Here is an 18,286-nt window from a genome sequence, read left to right on the forward strand (position 1 = left end):
CTCATTTTTTCCCGTAGCATTTATTCAAAGCTCTCTTCAGACTTGTAAAGGTGAACTGAAATGCTTTAAAATGTGAAACAACTTGAAGACGAACTCAGCAATCAAATCTATGTGCATACCTTAATAAGTTGCTTTACAGTTAACCCAACAAAATGCCTAAAAGCCATTTCCTCTCTTTTCTATTTGTCACTTTCTGAATGTTAGGGACTGGCCACATGTCTGTGGATGGCATCATTTACAGAGCTATGGGTTTTCTAATGAACGTGCACTGATGAAGTGCATTCCAGTGAGACCATTTGTCACGTAATATGGCCCTCTTCCCTGATATTCAACATCCAGTTGTCATGATTTCTATTCATAACTTATATTGCCAGGGTTGAGACACTGTCCTAAGCTCAAACGTGTCTTTGAATTATCTATTCTTTCTTGACTCTTATTGTAGCCAGGCTTTACAATATTACTCCCTGTACACCTATGATGTCTATAACATGTTCATGTGCTGATATTTTTGATTTTTACGCTTTATTTGAAGTCTTTCTGACTGGTTGAAGTGAACATAAACAGCTACCATGATGATAGACACAGCCACGAACAAACTTCCTTAGAGTTAACACCAAAATACATTTAGTTGCTCATGAAACAGGAGCTGCAGTACTTACCCACACTGCTCCTCTTAATGCAAACTGATCTCTGTGCATTTTTAATTTATTTCCATGCCTGTGCAAATGCTTTACTTTTTTAAGGAGTCGTGGTTTGCCACGGCTCTGAATAAATGATGTGACTTTCAGTACACTCCTAGCTGTTAATTAATCATTTGCTATGAGATCATGTCTGAGTTCCATTATAGTCTTCAAATTTATCCCTAAATGTGAATAATCAGTGATCATCGGCTTTAAAAATACATGGCTAATATTGCTTTTGTTTTCTTCAAACACTCAGGACAGTATAAGCAGATAGGAATGAGTTATTCTTTCATTTATCTAAGATAATATAATCATTTTTTATCAGTCCATAGGTATGGTAGGATCTACTTCTTCCACCAATCATATCTGCTGGAGCAATAGATGGTCTTTCACTGACTTCCATGAGCTATGGAACAGGTCCATAAGCCCTGTATGGGGATACTATGGGTGGCAGGAGGACTGAGGAGTGGGATGTAGCTCAACCTTGCCTCCATTTAGATCTCAGTAAAGCCCCACTGAAAAAGGAGCTTCATGAGCCTTCTCCACCTGCTGCCAAAACATTTTTGGTGGTTTTAACTTTGCCTCTTTATCTTTTAGCTTTTATTTTTTATCCTGCAATAGCACGTGGAGTCCTGAACCAACAGGGTGTTCCATTGTCCAACTCAGGTACAAACACTGATAAAGTAGCCTGTGTAAGGTCAAAGAGGACATTCATGACATGACAGAAATGGGATCTAAACCCAGTTACCAGTGCTTTAAGCCAGTGCTATAAGTCCTTTTGCTGGACCTTGCTTCTCGCACTAAGGAGAAAACTTTAGTGCTAGTTTCACTTACATACTGCTTAAAAAATACCTTGCATATGGTTGCTTTTAGACAAATTAAGGCCTCAGGCTAGATTGTCATTGCACTTTACAGGAATTTTGTGTTCAGCTCTTAACAGCTGGTTTAACATCTGCTTCCCCACACACAACCAATAAGAAATCCCACCCAGGCAAATATTATCTTTGCAACAGGGAAATGTTAGGCTGTCTTCATGATATTGCATTATCCCTTGACTTTTGAAGAACAAAGCTGAGTTAAGACACCTTCTTTGAGGCACATCACTAAATGTTTATAAAGCAGTCACCAGTGGTGAAAGTTTGCTTAAACTGATAAGTATTTATGGTATTTCAGTTGCTCAGTCCTTCCCAACAGCATGCAGAGTATACGCCAAATCCTTTATGGGCTGTTTATTTCCTCCTCTGTCACACAAAGCCACTGTCACATCACTGCAGGTTTTGAAGAAAAAAAAATGCATCTTATTCCCTGGATGACACCTGCACTGAGGCAACATCATCTGCCAAAAAACCACCTTGCCCTTTGTCACCAATGTTTTTTCTTCCACGCTTGAACTAACTCTAGAGGACCACTTTTACATGCTGAAGGATTCAGTGACAAGGGCATTGAGATGTGGCTACCTTCTTTTCCTTCTCTCCTCTCCTCTGCTGACTCTGTCTTTCCTCTCTTATAAGTGACCTATTTGGATGCAGTGCAGTGAAGGATGGGCTTAGCCTTTTGCCGTAACGATTCCTTTTTTTTCAGCCTCGTTATCGTATTTCAGAATAATCTCCCCCTCTATACCCATATTGCCCTTCCATAAACACTGCCTTTCATGCTTCAGCTTTTACATCTAGTCTCTGTCTTCCTCCCTTCCTTCTCTGCTATTTCTGTTTGAATGTCTACATTTTTTTTCCTTTCAGTCTGTTTTAATTTCTTTTTCTCTTCACTCTTTCTTTAGTCTCTTGCTCACTCCACCTTGTCTTCTGCCTTCCCTGCCTCATCGCTGGCTCACCACTCCAGCAACAGCTCTGCAATAAATTGTTTTGGATTTGGTAAGATTTTTCTTCAGCACATCTCAAGTTTATTTCAAAAGCCAACAGCCCTGCATCTGAGCTTTCTGAAAACCAAAATAGATTAGAGCTTGTCAAAGCCTGCAGAGAAGGACTAGCTTGTTTGCTTATGTTAACAAGACTTTTTAAATGCTTATAGGAAGTTTCTGTCAAGTAATACTGGTCTACTCATACTCAGCAACACATATTTCCACCCACCTGCACACAAACCTCTCCACAGCCCCCAAGTGTGCCTTCTCATCTCTTCTCTCACTCACCGTTTGACGGCTGTCCCTTGCAGCCTCTCCTGGCTCTGCTGCTGGACTACTCTGGCAGCAGGCTGGGACTGCATAGAGGTCCTGTGGTCTGCAATGCTATCGCTGCCAAAGGGCATGCCGTGCTCACCCGGGGGGATGCTCAAACCAGCTGTGCCATGCAGCCATCTCGGCAGCCTAGCCACACCGCCCAGCCTTGCAACTCCCGACATCTCAAGAGCAGCAATATTTCTTTCAAGAGCAACACTTGCCTTTCTGCAATACAATTTTCTCTCTGCTTTGGGGTGTGCTCCTGCGGCTGCACCGCACAGTGTGGGCGATGCCTGCTACCCCAGTACAGCATCCAGGTGGGGCAATAAAACACCCATTGCAGGCATGCTTGAACTAAAAGCATTAGTGAAGGGTAATAGCAATCCTCTAAAACACATAGTACTCTGCTCTGGATGCTTAGGAAGACAGTGCAAGAAGCAGAACAAATAAAAATTGAGGCTTTCTTGTTATAACATCTGTGTCCATAAATAGGAGACCTAGGGACTTCCTGAGCCAATGATTGCATCTGCACCTACGGATCTACCCTCCATGATATTTGTTTCTAGCTTTTTTCAGCCTATTTATAATTTGGTATCCCCCATATCCAGTGACCATGAGCTTTACTATTCAATTACGTACTGTGAGGAAAAGTACATTCTTTGGTTTGCCTTAAATCTTCTTTCTGATAGTTTTGCTGGTTGCCACTAGCTCTTTTTGTTATTAGAAATTGTGAATAACCATTTCACCATTCACCTCCATATAATTAATTGTTTTAATAAATGTTTACTATTTCTTCTTTTTCACAAGCAGTAAAATATCCCAGTCTAATGAAGACCTCCTCATACCTTTGATCACCTCTGTCACACTTTACACCTTTCTCAGACCTATGATGTCATTTTTGAAATGGAAGGGCTAACAAAACATCCATTATTCAAGATATAAGCTGTCTGTGGACTTATATAATGCCAGGTTTCATTTTATTTCCCTCGCTGAAGACACTAAGCAGTGAAATTTTCTCTCTTTTTCAGCAATTTACTCTTTTTCCAGGTTATCTACTCTCTTACTCCACTAGACATCTTCAGTGAAGTGATGCTTTGCATCGAATGTTTTCTGCTCCTTTATTACTTACTCACTTGGCATCATGACATTTTCTGGCAAATCTTCCTAGTCTCTTTTTGGATTTGGCTGCCCTAAGTAATTCTGCACCACCTGCAAAGTCTGCCACCTCACAGTGCTTCTTGAATACCGCATATCCCTGTGCAACTCCACCGGGAACACCACTCTGCTCAGAAAACTCAACATTTATTCCTGCATTGTGTTTCCTTTCACCAGTTTTTAAGCCATGACAATACCTTCCCTCTCATCCTGCTGCAGCTCCCTCCTTTCAGAGCCTGTTAAAACCCCAGCTAGACTATAATGAAAAAAACCAGCCTTGTCTCCATTAACCAACTAGTCACTTTATATTCACATTTTCTTTAAAGCTCTGCCACCAAGATATCTTTTATCTGAATTCAATTTGAAACTCAGGCATGTGAAATGTAAATTGGAGGCAAACTACCAAAATGATAATTTGCACATATTTCTGGGAGCAAAATCAGATGCTGATATTGAGCTCTCTACGGATGTCCCCTCAAAAGCAGTCCCAAACAGACAGGAGGAGGATGAACGAAAGGAGAGGGAGAAATAAGTGGGACATCCCTGCTCACTGGAAGTGAGAGAGGGCAGCCTCCCCATCTCCCCCCCATCCCATCCATGCTCACTTCTGCATACTGAAGCCCACTCTAAGCCATCATACCATTCAGGCTTGAAATGCAAACTTAACCATTTCAAACAGTTTAAATAATCCCCCTCTGCAACTGACTGTTCGATCTGATATCGCCAGTAACTGTCATTTACAGAGCTTTAAAATTAGTTCACACTTTAACTTTAAAATTAGTTCATTTTTTCCACACTGGCTCATTTCACGGGTTATGAATGTGTCCTACCTGGTAGCGAGGCAGTTAAGATGAGAGGAATTAAAATGAGCTTCTGGAACCTCTCCATTGGAGCATTCTCCCCTGGTCCCTAAGGCAGAAAGCCACCAGCAGTCACTGCATACTTGAGCAGAAGCTGAAGGACAGAACTTATCAAGAAACTCGGTAATGAGCTGCTGCTTTGCGTCTTGTGATAAAATGTGACTTCATGTGACCTGTATTATCAACAAGGAGAGAAGATTAAATGAGAGAGGGTTTGGAAGGAGAGCAGTACCTTTTCTCAAAACAACTGTTTCAAAAGAAGTAGAGGAGCTTTCTTCGGCAGAGAAACCTCCCCCTATGGACCTTGCATCTCTTGCTCCCTTAGTCCCTCCTGGCTATTACAACACTACTGCTTCAGGATTGACTGTGTCAGGGGAGCTCCATCTGCATCGTTAAAGTTAATCATGAGCAGCTGGGAAAAATAATTCTCTAAGCTTCCTGCAATTGCATGTGTATTGTGGGTGCGCTGTCCATGCCGCCGGCGTCGTCGTCCTGGCAGACTAATGAACCCTGTGCTCCATCACTTACTGTCATGCAGGGCAACTGTGCAGGGCACCAGCTGCTTCCCTGGGGTTGGAGGGGCACAGACCTCCATTCGGAGGGTTTGTGCTCCCTGCAACCTCCTCGGGAAACTGATGCCTCCTGCACCAGGCAGCCTTTGGAAGAGGAAGTGGGAATATATCCCAATGTGCCGCTACATCCAAAAAGTTTGGTTTCATGTTTTTCTGTGTGCTTTACTCCAAAACTAGGATTCCTATTCATACATTTCCAGTGAAAGCCTGGTACCATCATTTCTGTGGCAGTCCTGTCAGGCCCTCACCACGCAGGGGCCACCCTGGCCAGGAGCAACAGCTCCTGCCACCCTGGGCTCTCCATCCCACCTGCCTTGGGGCAAGGATGAGAAACACCAGATCTCCTCCCAGCTCCCCAGACTGAGCGTTCAGAAAGGCTGCTAGTGTAAAGAGGGTCCCCAGAATTATTTCTCTGAACTTAAGAGTGCCTCTTACACCTTAAAATAAAACACCACCAGCTATCCACCGTGGTCAGAGATAAAATACAGAGCTTGGGTGGGAGCCATCACCTTCTGCATTTTCTGCTTTTCCAGTGTTTGTGATTCACTTGTGTGATATTATTCTCCTCCCCCTCAAAATATGTGGGAGAGAGTTTGACTGCGCTGCTTGGTTTACTAACTTATCAGCTGGGAAATTGAAGCTTGCCTTAAAGAAAGGGACACGGGCCAGAGGATGTGGTTTTGTGGCCAGCCCAAATTTCTTGTCAGGAAAGTGGTTTTCTTTTGAGGGGTGTTCATTGTGGCAGCTCTGTGCAATGCATAAATATTAGTATCACCACAGAGACACCTTGAGTTTCCTGTAACAACCATACTTTTTTAACCACACTTTTGCTAAAACCAAAACCACACCAAGGCACAAAACATAAAAGCCCTGGCCCAGCTGTTCATTTTGCAGTTTTGTGCAAAGACCCTGCATTAATTCCCAGCAAGGCTTTTGTGAAAGCAGCGGTGGTGGGATGGCACAGGAGCGGGTGGCAGTGCCTCTCATGGAGTGCCTGTGTAGCAGGAATGTCCAATGCCCAGACCCTCCCTGACCGCTGCACCACTGCAACCAACAAAAAACATTTTTGCTGTCTTTCCAAACATGTTCACCTGCAGCATCAAGCTATACCAGAGCTCTGTTCACTGCTCAGCGCTTTAAGCAGGGGGTCTCACTGCGTTTACTGCAGCAGTTGTGATCTAACCAGCTCAGTGGGCAGTTTGCCCCGCGTTTTCCCATTTTGCAAGCTTTCAGTTTACCTTGAGAACTTAAGGGACAGCCCTGTCAACTAATCATCATTTTAGCCAAACCTGTGGGCTGATTTCTTTACCTGCATGTTGGGAGGGGGGCTAGTTTGTAGGCTGGTTTGGATTTGCCCAGTGCATTTTCAAAGGTTTTGTTCTTTTCTCACTTCCATGTTTCGTGTGTGGAGGAGTCCCCAGCGGGCAGCTGCGACAGGAGGGTCACCATGGATGGCTCGGAGGGGTTTCTCCTTGCTCTGTCACTCAGCAGGTACACAAACCCGTCAGTATTTTTTAAGAGTTAGTATTATCTGTCATATGAAGTGAAATGGCCCAAGTAAAGCACCACGAAACAAATCCAAAAGTCGGTGCTGTGTCCTTTTTCAGGAAGCTATGATCCCGGGCAGGATCTATAGGTCTGGAGAGGACCCTGCCAACCTGGGCAGCAGCCTTCATACCTCCACTTACAAATCCGGCTGCACCAACACAAGCCGAGCTGAGCAAAGTTTTATGGAGAAGAATAAACTTGCTAGAATCTTATGCCTAAATTCAGGCCAAAATCAGTAAATAACTTGGGGTGAAGTAAAGCGAGAAGGGAAATGAAGGGATCTATAAAGTTTTGTTTTGCTTTGTTTCAAAACAGACTTTTGAAGGGGAAGGGAAAGGAAATATTACCCGATCCTCAGCTGAAACAGGATATTTGGGCCGACGATTAATTAAATACCTGGGGTTTGCCCTGAACTGCTTTTTACCTTCTCCGCAGGTGACCAGGGTGACTCGCACTGTCAGCGCTGCTGTGCGTGGCTCTGAGCCTATTCCCTCCCACATCCACGCCGGAGGCAAGGGGATTATATCCATAATATCACCGTAAAGGAGTGGCAGCCGGATCCAGCCTGGCACAGAGCGGGGCTCGGATGCTTTGTGCACCCTGCGATGCGGGGCACACCCGCCCTGAAGACCGGGGAGCACAGCGCAAGATGGGTGGCGCAGAACGCCCCTCCTCACCCCAGGGCTGCTTCCCTGCTGTGGCAGGAGCAGGGGAGAGGGTTAAATTATCTTTCAGTGAATAATGGCTCCAGAGGGGTTACCTGGATTGCTTCCCCGGGCGCCGAGAGGGTGTCTCTGACCGCCTTCCCTTTGACGACGAGCCCCGCTCGCACCCTGCACCTGGGGGACGCAGGAGGAGGCCGGCGGCGTTCCAAGCGAGAGGCCCCAGGCCAGCCCTCGCCTCCTCGCCCCGGGGAAACCTCCCTCAGGCGGCAGGGCGGCTGCCCGAGGTGCCGCGGGGAAGGAGCACCGACCTCTGCCGCCTCTCAGCTGCCGGGCCCCGGGGCAGGCGCCGGCCCTGACACTGTCCCTGCGATACCGTGAGGTAAGGATCGCCTCTCCCCTTCCCCCCGCCCAAATACGTGTATCGCTGTGTTAATATTTAACCGGTCCTGCAGGAGGAAGTAAGGCACAGCCGATGACACACACACACGGGAGCAAACTTCAGGCCGTCCCAACCCGCGAAGCTGGATGGGCGCTGCCGCCTCACATCTCGGCGGAGCACGGCCACGCCGCCTTGCTGGGACAGAGCTGCAGGCGACATGGCAGAGAGCAGAAGCGCCCGCCTGTGGGCTCTGCACCAGCTGTGCCCTCACCAGCGGGCGCTGTCACCCACAGCCGGGGGTGTCGGGGTCCATTGGCAGCCCCTGACAGGGCGAGGGGTGAGCCAGAGCCAGGGTACATCCAGGAGGTTCATAGAATCATAGAATCATAGAATCATTTCGGTTGGAAAAGACCTTCAAGATCATCGAGTCCAACCATTAACCAGCCCCCTAAACCATGCCCTGGAGTACCCTGTCCACTCGCTTTTTGAATACCTCCAGGGATGGTGAATCAACCACTTCCCTGGGCAGCCTATTCCAATGTTTGACAACCCTCTCAGTAAAAAAATTTTTCCTAATATCTAACTTAAATCTCCCTTGCCTCAACTTGAGGCCATTTCCTCTTGTCCTATCTCCAGACACCTGACAGAAGAGACCAGCACCCACCTCACTACAACCCCCCTTCAGGTAGTTGTAGAGAGCGATAAGGTCTCCCCTCAGCCTCCTCTTTTCTAGACTGAACAACCCCAGATCCCTCAGCCGCTCCTCATAAGACTTGTGCTCCAGGCCCCTCACCAACTCGGTTGCCCTTCTCTGGACACGCTCTAGCGGCTCAATGTCTTTCCTGTAGTGAGGGGCCCAAAACTGAACACAGCACTCGAGGTGCGGCCTCACCAGTGCCGAGTACAGGGGAACAACCACCTCCCTGCTCCTGCTGGCCACACTGTTCCTGATACAGGCCAGGATGCGATTGGCCTTCTTGGCCACCTGGGCACACTGCTGGCTCATATTCAGCTGGCTGTCAACCAGCACCCCCAGGTCTTTCTCTGCCGGGCAGCTTTCCAGCCACTCTTCCCCAAGCCTGTAGCGCTGCATGGGGTTGCCGTGACCGAAGTGCAGGACCCGGCACTTGGCCGTGTTAAACTTCATACAATTGGCCTCAGCCCATCGGTCCAGCCTGTCCAGATCTCTCTGTAGAGCCTCCCTACCCTCAAGCAGATCGACCCTGCCTCCCAACTTGGTGTTATCTGCAAACTTGCTGAGGGTGCACTCAATCCCCTCATCCAAATCATCCATAAAGATATTAAACAGAACAGGGCCCAACACCGAGCCCTGGGGAACACCACTTGTGACCCGCCGCCAGTCGGGAACTGAAGGAGATAGGGCCAGGGCCAGGGCCAGGGCTGGAGACAAGGCCACAACATGGCGCCAAGGGGCCCACGCAGGGAACGGGGCCAGACACAGGGATGGTGCAGGCTGCAGTGTCACTGGGGCAGGGGGTCATGGCCCCGGGGGGCTGACGTGCTGCCCTGGGCCGTGGGCAGGGTCGGAGAGCCCCGGGGGGACTGCCAAGGGAGGGTCAGGCCGGCTGGTGCCCTCAGGGCCCCAGCAAAATGGGCTCTTACTGTGAAGTGCAAAGTTGCAAGCAGCTGGTGAGAAAACTGAGTTGGTTTTCCATCTTTCAATGGAAAATGCAGGCTCCAAGAGATTTTTTTTTTCCTTTTTTATTTTCATGTTCCTTTCAGTTTTTATTTTGGGGAATTTTTTGTGCTATGTCAAAAAAAATGTTCGTTAAAACATTTCATTTAATTCTGAAATATTTTGTGTTTGTTTGCTCAGTTAAATCACACCTTTTCCTGCTTCTTTGATGGTTGTGTGTGTTCACCAAAGCTGCCATGCTGCCTCATGAGAGATGCTCTTTCAATGGCTGCAGCCTTCGTTTTCCTCTTAGAGCTGAACAGCATCCTTCGCATTACACCATCATTGGTCAGTGACTTGAACTGATGTGACACATCAGGAGATTTTTATGATGAGTCCATCTCCTGGGAAGCTTAAATCATAAAGAAGGGACATATGACTTTCCTGAACTGTATTTCCTACTAAGCACAGTAACAGTTCTAGCAAGTAGAAATTAATGCCACACTGACTCAAAATGAAAAGGTTCAGTTCAGCAAAGGGAAAAGAAACAGTTGGTTTGGAGAATTTGGATCCATTTCCAAAATTAAATTTCAAAAACTGTGCTTTATTAGGAAAAATATCACCCTTACTTGTTAAAAAAAAAAAATAAAAAGCTATGAGACCTGCAGGAAGTTTTTTGACCAGTTATAATTTTTTCTTTTTGCTTCCTTGCTTTTCCAAACACCTCTTTTTTTTAAGTCTAAAATCTCACTCTTGTTCAACCAACAGCCCTAATTTTGTAACAGTATTCTTGAAATACCTACTATGTGTAGTTTGATTTCCATCCAAATAAAGCTAGGGGAAGAAAAGGGAAAACATCTAATAAGCAGATTCCATCTCTAGTTGTCTAAGTAGGAAAAGTGCAGAAAGTTAAAATGGATTGACTGGATTTCCACCTTGATTTAATAAAGATAACTCTTTGTAAAAGTGCTTTGGAAAGGATAATAGCTGGTTTTAAAACTCTTACAAAACTATCATTTGGCACTACCGAGAAGAGATTGGCTCTGTCATCTTTGTAATTGCTCTTCAGGTAGATTTAAGCTGTTATTAGATCACCCCTTAACCTCTTCTCTGCCTGACTAAAGCCTTGCTCCCTCAGCATCTCCTCACCAGTGCTGTACTCTAGACACTTGTCCACTTCATGTCTTGCCACTAGACCCTGTTTAGCTTCTCTACATGCTGCTTGAACTGAGGGGCACAAAACTGCACACAGATTTCCAGATGTGTGTAGTAGAGGAGAATAATAGTTTCTCTGAATTTGCTGGCAACGCTTCTCTGAATGTGGCCTAGTAGTACATGGTTTGCCATATTTGTGGTGAGAGGGCATTGTTGGTTTGTATTTACCCTGGTGTTCATTTCACCTAGCTCTCTTCATCAAGTTTTCTATCCACTGTCACTTAGGTGGTACTACTGCAGGCTATACCTCAAGGCTGTTGCACCTGATGTGCAGAACTTTGTGCTTCTCCGTGCTGGATTTCATGATGTTTCTGTTGGCCCAGTCCTCAAGCTTATCAAGGTCCATTTGGATGTCATGTTGCTGCACCTGTGCCACAGCTGTCTTTATAACACTAGCTAATCACAGGCTAATCAGCTATCTCTTTACCACACTGAGGTCTGTCATGGTCTGGAGATTAGCCATGTCCTTAAATGTGTACTCCCATAAAGATGCATACACCACTCTACTGGCCCCCATTGCAGGCATTTCTTTCCCATCTCCTCAACGTAGAGAGGACTGGTTGGGAACTGGGTGCGTTGTAGCCTAGAGCATCCACTGTGTTTATGTCCTGCTCTGGATCTGATCCCAGTAGGAGTCATCAGGAGAGCACCTGTCACCTCCTCCCACATACTTGCTGGCTTGGCTTCATCAGGCTGAAATCCTCCTGGGTGAATCTGGTGCACAGTGACTGGACTCAAATGTCCTTTGTTTTCCCTGAGGCTGCTTAGGCAACAAACACATGTATTAATATTTTATTAAGTATTTCTCACTGCCCTTGTTAGTTCCTTCCGTACTTTGACTTTCCTAATGAACCGTGATATCATGATGAATACAACCATTGGCACTGGTTAGGATGTGCGTGGGATAAGACATTACACAGCATGGTAAAGTGTCCGAATCCGCAACTGCTGAGAACATCGTGCACATACAAGACTATCCATGCTCATGAGTGAAAGACCAGGTCCTAAGTTTGCCAGTCTGATGCAAATGGAAAATCATTTTGTGAATCATCACCCTGCATACCAGGCAGATTCCTACCTCCCACTCCAGTTTCTCTAGACACTTCTTTCCAATTCTTCCTTTTTCTTCTGCCTGTGAGTAGGAGGATTTTTGCCTGTTTTTTTTCCCCCAACCCTTCCAAACTCTTTTTTGTGCACCATACTATTTCTTCTGTATGGTGTGTAGACTGTGTAAACTGCTGGAGCAACCCTCAACGTTTTTTGTTCCGGGGTGTGTTAGTCTGAAACATATGTCTATACAGCTTGCTGTGCAAACCCACGCAAGAAGCTCTAAGTGAAATGGACTTTCTGAGAGTCACTTAGAGAAGCCTTCTGTCATTGTCATTGGGGCCATAAGTGTAATTTTTTTTTCTCACAGGAGAACTGGACAAATTGTCATGATGGAAAATGAAGAGCATTTCGACACCTTCATTTGTAAATTACTTCTAATGAGCAAGAACGCAGCAGGGGAAATCACCAGTCCCTACACTTCCATGCTGCATCTTAGCTTATTTAGCTGAGTCAAAGAAAATATGATCAGAGGATGTGAGCATTAAAATAGCAGGGAAGAGGCACTTACAAATACAACGTTAAAGCTGATTTGAGGTTATTGCTAGAAACAGGAATAAAATTCTTCATTTTCCCATTGAAACTGGCTTGAAAAGGGTTTTGAACATTACAAAGGCTTTGAGAAATGGCTCCCTCTTAAAAAATAAATGTTATTTTCTCTAGTGAAGAACAGGAGAATTGAAACATCTAGAAAAGACTAAGGTAGGAGACAAGCTGCCCTCGTGACTGAATTAGCTGTGTCTATCTTGATGCCTACAGGACACTTCTCTCTAGTAGCAAATCAGGCCAAAGAGATGCTAAGCCATAACTTTTCCAACTCTGCCTCCTTTTTTTTCCTCTTTCTATGCTCTTACACCTTTCCTCTACTGTTTGCCAAAATATTTGGTGCTCTGAAAAGCATATTTCTCATTCAAAACAGATTTTATTAGTGTTAGCTATAGAAGTCAAGTAAGATACACAGATCCCTCTCTCACAAGCTTTAGTTTTTAAAATCTTTTCATTAACCTGTTAATATATTGAAGACTCATCACAGTTTTAAGCTTTGATTCACATTTCTCCTTAATCAGGACCCAAATGCACTAGAGGAAAAGCTCTAGAAATAACAAAGTTGTGCCATTTCCTCTTTCTATTACCTATGTGACTGTTGAGATGCATTTTCCCCCATCTTGTTTCCACTTTGTAGGGTATGAGAACTCCAGAGACCCATTTCTGCTTTCAACATCAAGCACAGTGAAGACTCAGTGCAAGCTGGGATCTTTGCTGTCTACTACATATATATTTAGGTGAAAAATTAGGATACCCCACATGTCCCTCTGTTGCACAAACAATAGTGTAATGTTTGTCTCCATATTTTAAAAGAAACCTCAGTTTGTAAAAAATTGTGTGCTGAGTGAACAAAAAAGAATTACTTGACAGATAAATTAATTATGTGAAAGATACGGATGGTATCCTGTGACATCCCTATTGAATAGCTGACAAAGTGGGGCTGTGGGGGCACTTCCAGAGGAGCTGCAATCCTTATGAATACAAGTGACCATACACAGCATTCAGGACCCCCTCCTCAGCTACTGCTAGCCAGCTAAGGCACAGGCATCTATCCTAAACTATTTATCAAGCATTTTTTTCTGTAGTCATTAAAGATATAAAAGCACTACCAGATGATGCTTCACCTATCCTGATACAAGGGTCCAAGGCAGACAAGATATGTCACCCTTTGGTTAGGCCTGCCTCATTATTTTGACTACAGAGTAGTCTGAAAGACTGGGCTGGACTGGATGTGCTGGTTTAGGCTACAAAAGGTAGCTGAGACCAGTCCCACCAACAGATGTTTCATGGTGACCTGAGGAATCCTGTTTTATCTCCTTCCTAGGAAGGTAGGTCATCTTTGTCTTGACCTAAAGATTCATGAAGTGATGCTACAGTGAATTGAGGCCTGGGTAAATCCTCAAAAACCTCATAACACCAATATAGCTCATCTGATTTTTTTTTGTTCAGATTTTTTTCTTCAGTGGTCTCTTGCTGGTTATTATAAAGCTGTAACTCTGTGAAGAATTGCTGTGGGCCCTTAATGAGGAAAGCTTTGGATATAATCTTCCAGACTTTCATACACAGGAGGCCACAGGATTAAACACTTTATTTGTGTGAATATCCTTGCAGCTTTTATTTGGCATTAACAAATCTGCGCAACTAGAATGTAGTTCTCCAGTACTTTCGTGCTAGCACTCCTGAACTGCATTCCATGTTTCCCCTTTGGCAGGTGCATCCTTCCTCTCCAGCACTGAAATCAGTGATGAGTTGTAGCTGGTAAAATAAAAATGTCATAATTCAGGGAATGTAGATGAAGGCATTCATCATGGAGTCCAGGCAACAACAGAAGTAAGAAAGTTTATCACAGAATGAAAGAAGATGCAGCTTTGGTGCTGTTAGGAGGAGTGTACTTCTAAGAAGGAAATTTTTAGTGCTCTCTCATGTATCAGTTCCCTTGGCAACATTTTCTTTAGCTTTAGAAATGTTTTGTCACTGGTCCAAACAGTTGGCTTAATTGCTCTGGTTATCGTTCAGTTTATTCTAAGGAACTTTTCAATGTACAATAGTGTGCCAAGAAAATGTAAACATCATTCTCTACACTCATTATAGTCACTATTACATTTTTCATTATTGCTTAGGGTCATGATTTTAGACTCCCTCCTGAGCTTTATATGCGCAGCCGGATTCTTCAAGGAGTTCAGACAAAGTGCAAATCTATCTAGAGCTCCTTTAAAACTGGTGCACTCAACACCTATCAGTCAGTGCACGCTAAGTCCAGCTCTGGACATGTCTGATGAACAGTGCACAAGACTTTTCAGTGATATGCACACACAAGCACTATGCCCAGGGCTCCAAATCCCACAGGACTTCCCTGACAATATCAGGAAAACTACCATGGGAGTATGAAACTATACCCCTTTTCTTTCTTTCCTGATGATTTTGCAAGGTTGCCAGTTATGAGAAATGTTAATACCTCTGTGTAGTGGGTTGACCCTGGCTGGATGCCAGGAGCCCACCAAAGCCGCTCTATCACTCCCCCTTCTTAACTGGACAGGGGGAAGAAAATATAACCAAAGGCTCGTGGGTCAAGATAAGGATAGGAGAGATCACTCACCAATTACCGTCACGGGCAAAACAGACTCAGTTTGGGGAAAAATTAACTTGATTTATTACAAATCAACCGGAGTAGGGTAATGAGAAATAAAACCAAATCTCAGAACACCTTCCCTCCACCCCTCCCTTCTTCCCGGGCACAACTTCACCCCCGGATTCTCTACCACCCCCCCAGCGGCACAGGGGGACGGGGATGGGGTTTACGGTCAGTTCATCACACGTTATTTTCTGCCGCTTCATCCTCCTCAGGGGGAGGACTCATCACACTCTTCCCCTGCTCCAGCGTGGGGTCCCACCCACGGGAGACAGTCCTCCACGAACTTCTCCAACGTGGGTCCTTCCCACGGGCTGCAGTTCTTCATGAACTGCTCCAGCATGGGTCCTTTCCACGGTGTGCAGTCCTTCAGGCACAGACTGCTCCAGCGTGGGCCCCCCACGGGGTCACAAGTCCTGCCAGAAAACCTGCTCCGTGGGCTCCTCTCTCCACAGATCCGCAGGTCCTGCCAGGAGCCTGCTCCAGCGCGGGGTTCCCACGGGGTCACAGCCTCCTTCGGGAACCCACCTGCTCCGGCGTGGGGTCCTCCACGGGCTGCAGGTGGATATCTGCTCCACCGTGGACCTCCATGGACTGCAGGGGGACAGCCTGCCTCACCATGGTCTTCACCACGGGCTGCAGGGGAATCTCTGCTCCGGCGCCTGGAGCATCTCCTCCCCCTCCTTCTTCACTGACCTTGGTGTCCGCAGGGTTGTTTCTCTTACATGTTCTCACTCCTCTCTCCGGCTGCCGAAATACCGCCGTCCCAACTTTTTTCCTTCTTAAAAATGTTATCACAGAGGCGTTACCACTATCGCTGATTGGCTCGGCCTTGGCCGGCGGCGGGTCTGTCTTAGAGCCGGCTGGTATGGGCTCTGTCGAACACAGGGGAAGCTTCCAGCAGCTTCTTACAGAAGCCACCCCTGTAACCCCACCCGCTACCAAAACCTTGCCACACAAAACCAATACACTCTGAAAATAGAATATTAATGAGCATTCCCTAAGTGACCTGCAGGCATGTTCCAAACTGACACTGCAATGATGAGAGTGCAGATTATCACCATAAAAGTAGGCATTATATTGGAAGAGTGTGTCTTTTTTGCATTTTCATGAAATGCATCCTTATGACTGACATGTTACTGCTCCCTTTCGGCATTCATTTAAGATCACCAAGTAGAAATGGCAGGGGTTTTTTCTTAGAAATAAATGTCTCCTATGCACTGTACCTGTGATGCGGAGTCTGTGACTGAAAGCTGCCCTTTTGCAGTAAGAGAACATAAGTCCCTGGCAGAGATGGTTTCAGATACTCAATTTCTCTTTATGTGGCGGAGTAATGGAAGTGCTTGTGATCACCGCTGTATTTTGGCTTTCTCTTATAGAGGAGCAGTAAACTTTATTTTGATATTCGGCCATTTCCTTTGCAACATTTGTATATAAAATAAGATTCCCTAAAAGCTTGGGCAACTGGTGAGTACTGAAGGATCTCAAGAATATAGTAAAGACTGACATGTTTATAGGGTAAACTTTCTAGTCCCCTCTCCTCCCCTATCCCATGCAGCACCTTTTTCAGCAAAGTTGGAGAAGGCAGTACTGCTCAGTTACGGTGTCCTCTGGCAGCAAACCTCCTGCCACTTGAGTTATACCTGCAAGGCATGCAGGGTTTGGCCTCAGCATAAGGGGCTGGGATCCCCAAAATGGACTGGGGAGGTGGGTGAGTACAGAGGTGCATCCCACACCCTTGCCCTCAGCAGCGAGCTCTCCCCACCAGCAACAAGTGCTGCTATTCCGCTGCCTCCTCACCCCCAGCAGGAGCAAGCTGCATTACTCACTTACTTACACTGCAGCTCACTCCCACTCCTGCCTCACAGCTCAGCTCACTCTTCTTTTTCGTTCCCTCAATGAACCTTTACTAGCAGAAGCACATGTAAAAGCTGCAGGTCCCTTCATGTACTGGAGTCAAACATTTACTTACAACTGCTGTTCCAGCAATAACAATTAAATTAAACATGAAGGGAAAAGAGCTGCCTGCAAGATCTACAAGCTGGAGGTGTAAATCACACCACATAACTAATTTATGACGTTCTGTGCCTACAGCTGTATGCTGACGGTTTGTAAGTGTAAGGGTGGCTGTGATTTCTAAGTGCTTTTGGTGACAAAAGAATAGGAAACTGATTACACAGGCCTCTATCCCTGCACCCAAAGTCATAAATTGAATGAGGTCAGGTTAGGTCAGTAGCAGAATGCAAGGGATGTTGTGTACATGGTTCAGTTGCAGAGATTCTAAGAAGGGACTTGGATTTTTTTTCCCCACAAAAATAATGCATTTTTGAATATGTGAAACATAAGGCAACAACAAGGTTATTTCTCAACCATTGAAATTGTCCAACTACATTTTTCAGTGAAAATGTACTTGAGTGAACTTTTTAGGATAGCCTTAAAACCACTATATTACTGGGCTTTGAAAAAATCTCTATTTGCTCAGCCAGAACGTATGCAAATTCAAGTCTGTTTTTTCAGGCTGGATCTTCTATGTACTGCATATATCTAAGTCCTGTGACTCAGATGATTTCCTCTATCCAGTGTGATAATATTTATAGATACTTCTGGAATTATATTGATGGAATGAACTAATGAATTTAAGTCCAGCTACAAACAAACAAGCAAAATACAGCAGAAAGTTAAGCGAGGAAAAAAGGTAAAAGATAAAGGTAGTAAGGGAGACCTTTTCTAGTTACAGTTTTTAGTTCATAACTGCTTGTATCTGGCAAACAATCTGACGGCCTTCAGTTATTTGACATTTCCCTTTTCAGTGATAGGGGAACAGCACTGTGCTTCCAGGTCCCAAGGAGCATGCCAGTCAGCCACAGTCAAATCGTGCTGGCTATGGTGACACAGGCAAAACCATTTCAGGTTGGATCTTGATCTTCCAAAAGGTATCAACTGTGGTTAAAATTGTCTTTTATCAATTCCCTTGTTATGGTTTTAGCAATCTTGCACTTGACACTGTTGTCATTTGGAAAAAGAGCTCTGAATTCAGATCACAGCCTGTTTATAAGGTTTTGTTGTAAGGTGCCTTTGACTTAAAGGTGTACCATGCGTAGACCGTTAATGGCAAGAG

General features: G+C 45.3%; 1 protein-coding gene across 1 annotated transcript in view; it reads right to left on the reverse strand.

The window, feature by feature from the left end:
* IGSF5 (immunoglobulin superfamily member 5) overlaps positions 1-7,914 on the reverse strand; it is a 33,509-nt gene extending 25,595 nt beyond the window's left edge. Inside the window, exons 1-2 of the mRNA XM_052795104.1 lie at positions 7,752-7,914; positions 4,842-5,044 (exon numbers count right to left, since the gene is read on the reverse strand). Coding sequence (XP_052651064.1) covers positions 4,842-4,899 — 58 coding nt within the window. The 5' untranslated portion in view covers positions 4,900-5,044; positions 7,752-7,914. The remainder of the gene's footprint in view (positions 1-4,841; positions 5,045-7,751) is intronic.
* Positions 7,915-18,286: the final 10,372 nt, after the last annotated feature.

The sequence above is a fragment of the Harpia harpyja genome, chromosome 8 (assembly GCF_026419915.1).
Source record: "Harpia harpyja isolate bHarHar1 chromosome 8, bHarHar1 primary haplotype, whole genome shotgun sequence".
NCBI lineage: Eukaryota > Metazoa > Chordata > Aves > Accipitriformes > Accipitridae > Harpia > Harpia harpyja.